The following is a 6,000-nucleotide window of genomic DNA, read 5'->3' as shown; positions in this document are numbered from 1 at the left end:
GAAAATGTAGAATCTTTAATTGCATTTCCTAAATAAAAACCTAAAGATATGCTGTAAATTATCAGTGGTTAAGAAACTCAGACTAAAACAATTAGAGATACCAAACAAAAATTAAAAATATGTGCAGATTTAATGACATACAATAATTAGGTCAAATTAAAATTTTTCTCCAGTAACATATTTGAAGTAACACAGCCCTAATGAGTCTTTCATTTTTAATATCTTCATAGAATTTAGTAGCATCCTATTTTAGATTCTGTTCATAGTATTTGAACATCTATTTCAAGATAGGTTGTCAACAAATTGTATGGTAACTTTAGTAAACTTATTTTTATGCATATTTTTTAAAAGAGCTATTATAGAGCAATGTTTTCTAAAATATAAATATTCAGAGTGTTGATTGTAATATATAAAAACATAAACAATTTTATTCTGTATAATCACAATGAAAAGAGGTTTTAGTCCTTTGAGAGACTAAGAGAAAACAGAATTAAGGGCTTAAATTTTTAATCAAGGACCCTTCATCTTTTTCTCCAAATCAAGGGCAAATATTCAGAATGATTACACTCTCTGATCTAAATTATCCGTAGAAGACCTAGAAGTCCTTCCATTCAAACAGACAAATGTGTATGATCATTACAAATTTGTGATAATACAAAATAAAATTATTTTGTTCCTATAATACAAAATATCATACTCAAGATTCCTATCCTATGATTCTATTTTTTCATCAAATACCATGAGAATCTACTTCTAAAATCAATGCTATATATATTAAATGACTAATATTTACATGGCCTATTCTTTAAGTTTGTCTAGAGATCTTTTAAATTGTAGAACAAACATAGAACCAATAACTAACATAAAAAGCAATCTGAAGACAGTTACAGTGCTGTTAACATGACAAACATTTCAATCAAATACTATTTCGTATTAAAATTCAATAGTATTTGCCATGGCATAAGACTAAGGACATGTACATATGAATTTCCATGCTGTATTTCTCCCATTACACAAATTAACTCACTAGATGAAAGATGCTCTTTAGAAGACAAACCAAGTTTCAGCATGTTTTGAACTAAGCACAAACATTCCACATGCCATATGCCTTTGGGATATTTGCTATAAGCAACACTATGTATATATTGCAAATTTAGTTAAAACTTCTAGTAACTTACTCCAGAGAAAAGTTGGGCATGTTCTCCAAACCAGTGTCAGCATGTCCAACAGGTTCAACACGGCTGTTTTCTTCTTCTGTCCCATCCTCATCCTACAGAAAGCACAGGACAAAGAGAAGTATTATGTTCATGTCCATAATGTGAAAGGAATCTGAATAACTAGAGTCTAATAGGCATTAGGAACACATTAAATAGATCTTTCCTCTAGGGAGGACAGCCTTTAATGGTAAGGTAGGTACATACATTAGAAAAACTACATTCTAATGTGACAGTCTCCTGATTTAGTAAAGCCTAGGAGATGAATATGATACCACTGGGTTAAGATAACACTGGAACTTCTCCTTAGATTAATTTTCTTAGCTAATCTTTTTTTCTTTTCATATTTTGGTGTATGTTTTAGGAAGTAATTATATTTTATGATAATATTTAAGGACACAAGATACTAGCGGTGGTTAATTAATTATTTTTACTACTACAAATAGTTGAGACCACTATAAAACTTAACTGCTGTCAAAATTTTTCAGTTGCTTCAAACACAACTTGCCAAAATGTGCGTGCAATATCCACAATTCTAGACTAAAATTCTTTATTTGGCAAGATTTCACATAAAGATAACCTAAGGTAACAGACTGATTATTTAGAATCATCCATAAAGATATTAATATCTTAACCATCAAGAATCACTTTTGTTTACTTCTGATATAATGGATTAAACAGGGAAAGGCACAAACATCAAAATATCCAACCCCCATCTCTGCATTTTTACTTTTGTAAAGGCAACATTTTATAGATAATAAAATATGTCCAAATATATTGTAGATATTAGATAAATATGCTGGTGCTCCAAAAGGTGAATGTGGTATAAAGGTGAAAGTACATAAAATAAGTTAAATATGACATAATTTTGTCTTATTTTAGAATCTTAACCATTATTTTTTCATAAAGGGGTTTACTAACCGTAAAGTTCAATTGAGTAATAAAGAATGTATCTTATATCAATGGACTAACTAACTGATTTGGATATTCAGAAAAGATTCAGCATCTCCAGTTTTAATAGCTAGGACACTGACATGTTCTCCTTACATACACAATCTAACATATTTAGCAGATCTCTAAAAACCTTGATATGAAAATAAAATAATCCATGGGAACTGCTGAAGCAATGAATTTCCAAATATAACTAAATACAATATATTGATCAATTCATTGGAAGTCTATGTGTATGCTTTATGTACATGATAGGTTTATTATTTCTACATTTAAAACTGGAAACTGACATTATAAGGGACCTATCAAACCACCTCTTCTAAGAGTCTGTTAGCACAGTCACCTATAAATCAGAAACACTCTGGGGGGAGGAGGAAAGGGAGACAGGTCAGAACAGAGGAGGGTAAAGCACAGGGCACGATGGCACTGGTGTACAGGTGAACTGGTGGTGGGACTTCTATGGGGACTAAATCTGAGAGGAGAAAGCAAACACTGTACAAAAATGACAAAGGTGCAAAATATATAAAAATAAATAATTATAAAATAAATAGTAAACATTTCTGTAAAAGGTCTGCCCATAGAAAAATATATATAAAATCATGTATTTGAAAAATTTATACTCAAAATTTATTTGCAATCAGTGGAAAAGTCAATCAACAAAATGATAAGCTAAGGTTAAAGGTTCAAGACACAGTGTCAAAAAGGATTTTAAATTAAATTATAGAAGTTATATTTACTAAAGGCAGCTCAACAATATGCTGAGTCACTTCAAAGATATATTTAATATATCTTTAAATATATTAAACTGGAATTTAATAAACATTTGGAAAAATGTTAATTTTCAAAGCCACAGAGATCTGGTAATGCACAACTGAAATGTCTTTTGTTAATCCAAAGTAAGATGAATGAACTGAGTCTTCTCTGAGTTACACATACATCCCACATATCTTCAATGGTGCTGTACTGCATGAAGTCAGATTCTTTATGACTGATGATCCTGTGTTTGGAGAGGCTCTAATACGCACTTCTTCGTTATCTATCTCATTTATGAAACATAACAAATAATTTCAAAGGTTACAGAGTATCTGTACCTACTTTTAATGTAAATAATAACTGCCAAGACTATGCTTTTCCATTTGGAGTAAGGACAGAGAGGAACAAATGTGACTGCTTATATATCATATGGAAAACATAAAAATAAATAAGACATTTTCTTCAGGATCCATTTAATAATTTAAGCCCACTAAAAGGCCACCACAATGTACAACTATTTGAAACACCTATACTGCACTATGAAAGAGCCACAACAGTGAAATGCCTCAAACTACAGTGATAAAAGAGGACTGGATAATTTACAAATTCATAGTTCCCATAATGGCTATTATCAGGCCCCAAGAGCACGTAAAATATTATTTAATGTAGTTACATATGGTGCTCAGTTAAGAATGCAATAGTCACTGCCCCAAGGCTGAACTACAACTGCTATGGGAATCCCACCTTGTGGCTGTGTAAATGTCAGCTCTTTTATTACTTTATTTTATTGTTCAGAACTTTTTTTAAAAAGCTTTAACTAGACGCAGTTACTTTTAGCACAAGTTATATACACTAAGTTCCATTATAATCCAGTTACTACACATGTCATATCAACAATGAGTGTCTGTTGTATTAATTTGAAGAACACAGTGTTAAAAAAAAATTTTCCTAGTTAAGTTAGTACACTTCATATTCTTTTCTTGTGTACTATTTTATTGCAGAGTATAGTGGTTAAGAGCTTGGATTTAAAAACCTGGTATGAATACTAACTCTACCATTTACCAATGTTATATCCTCATCCAAGCTATACATGCTTCTATTACTTCTTCTATGAAATGGAAGAAAATAAAACAACATCCTTTAAGAACTACTGAGAGAAATGAGTAAAATAATCCATGTCAAAAGCATATATGGTTCATAAACCATAGTATCTGTCCAATAAAGGTTAAGTGTAATTTAAAAAAAGATACATGACATAAAGTATATCTCAATAAAATTTTGGATAATGCCATACAATCTATTTTAAGAATATTGTCAACAATTCATACTCTATGTCTGCCATGGAATTTAACATTCAACAAAGTATCTACTCAATTAAATACAAATATTAATATGTGCATTTTAGAAACTTGCATAAAACTAATATTGGTTGTGATTTGCTGCATAGAAATTACTTACATTATTATTTGGAATGAGAAAAGAAATCTTAAAAATAGATAAACAGTGAAATGCTGAATTCAATTAAGTAAATGATAGGAGTAAAAGGCACAAAAGGTTGAAGGAGAAAACATGGTCAGGATCTATAACAGGGCTATCACTTTACCCTACCCTAAGACAGCCTGTCATAGCTTCATCGATGCTACCAGAAGAAAACAGACTGGGTAAGAGACAAAGGACAGTTTATTAGAATAATAGCATTAGCCAGGGTATCATCCTTTTCTGCACTATTTCCTCAAGCTATCATTCTCACAGCATGATTTAAAGAGAGCCAGGGGACACTGAAACAAACACAAGAAAACCTGGGCTTAGGGAACTCACATCATTAAGACAGGCAGGAAGCATGAACACTCCCGATCATGGAGGGAGATACCACTTCCTACCACTCAAAGCTGTTTGCTGCACACAAATCATTGAAGGAATATCCAGAACAAAGACCTTTGTTCTCAAGCTATAAAAAATGCAAGGGAATCAAGGGTATTTATTTTCCAACAACAAAGGTTAATCCTAAGGACTGCCAAATAGTAGCATTTCGAATAGCAGACTTAACGAGTAGTACCATTAACAAATGTTCTCCTTAAGGAAGCATTAAAAGTAATATTAAGTTCTATAATAAGAGGGATACCTTCTATATCAAGGAAAAAATCATTTTCAATGTAGAAAGTTATGTTAAATGAGACAAAAAAAATCCATTATGAAGGTTAAAAATATGATTCCAGACATGTAAAATCTTTAATTCCCAGAACCCTATCATATAAAACGATTTGGGGATGTACTCAGCAAAATTCCAGGAAATTTAATGAACGATTGAATAGTTCCTAGGGAAAGTTCCAGAATGTGTTGAAAGACTAACTCAGAAAAGCAAAAACCAGTTCAAGTTAGAGGAGCAAGATAGAAAGGTATGTAAAGTCAATCTGTATGGGGAAAAAAAAATCAGTAATTGGCCTGATATTTCTCAGCATTTGGTGAAAATTCTGATAACACCTAAAAAGAATGGGGGGGGGTACAATTAAATATAAGTAAAGTAAATGAATAATTTCTCTAGAGTCAAAGGAACTAACTGGAGAGCAAGACAAGAAAAAAGTGTGAGAGGAAATGTAATCAACGAACCTCCTTGGTCATTCAGTAACAAGTTCTTACACAGTCATTTATTGTGCCACTAGCTATTAATTGAGCTTACTTTGATGTAACAATACTGAAACAAATGAGAACATTGAAAATAAATATGACATTAAGGGAAAAACTCATCTTCCATAATAGCAAATTGATAGATATCAATAAAGTCAAGAGAATACCAGTAAAAAGCAGTAAAAACAGGGCTCTTCCTGGTGGTACAACGGCTCAAAGCACTGCATTATGAAGCTCTCCAAAGCCACAGCAATCTCGGTTCAATCCTCGGCCAGGGAGATGACCCACATGGTGTGGCAGACCTCTCCTGACCCGCCCACTTCTCCCTTCAGCAGTGTACTTCGTCAATCTTCCTGTTCTGCTCCCCACTGTCTCTGGTGAATGCTGTCACCCATTACACCTCTGGCCTGTACCCCATTTCTGTAAACATAAATCTATCTATCTATCTATCTATCTA

The 6,000-nt window shown here is 32.3% G+C and overlaps 1 protein-coding gene across 16 annotated transcripts in view; it reads right to left on the bottom strand.

The window, feature by feature from the left end:
* The window catches only part of PARD3 (par-3 family cell polarity regulator), a 476,523-nt gene that overhangs the window by 277,617 nt on the left and 192,906 nt on the right, over positions 1 to 6,000 (bottom strand). For all 16 annotated transcript variants that reach the window (XM_012731317.1, XM_004691164.2, XM_012731307.1 and 13 more), the window contains one exon: positions 1,179 to 1,270. In XM_012731317.1, coding sequence (XP_012586771.1) covers positions 1,179 to 1,270 — 92 coding nt within the window. The remainder of the gene's footprint in view (positions 1 to 1,178; positions 1,271 to 6,000) is intronic.

The sequence above is a fragment of the Condylura cristata genome, unplaced genomic scaffold, assembly GCF_000260355.1.
Source record: "Condylura cristata isolate star-nosed mole 26May11 unplaced genomic scaffold, ConCri1.0 scaffold00030, whole genome shotgun sequence".
NCBI lineage: Eukaryota > Metazoa > Chordata > Mammalia > Eulipotyphla > Talpidae > Condylura > Condylura cristata.
Note: the sequence above shows the minus strand (reverse complement) of the source record. Positions and strands in the feature narration are given on the sequence as shown.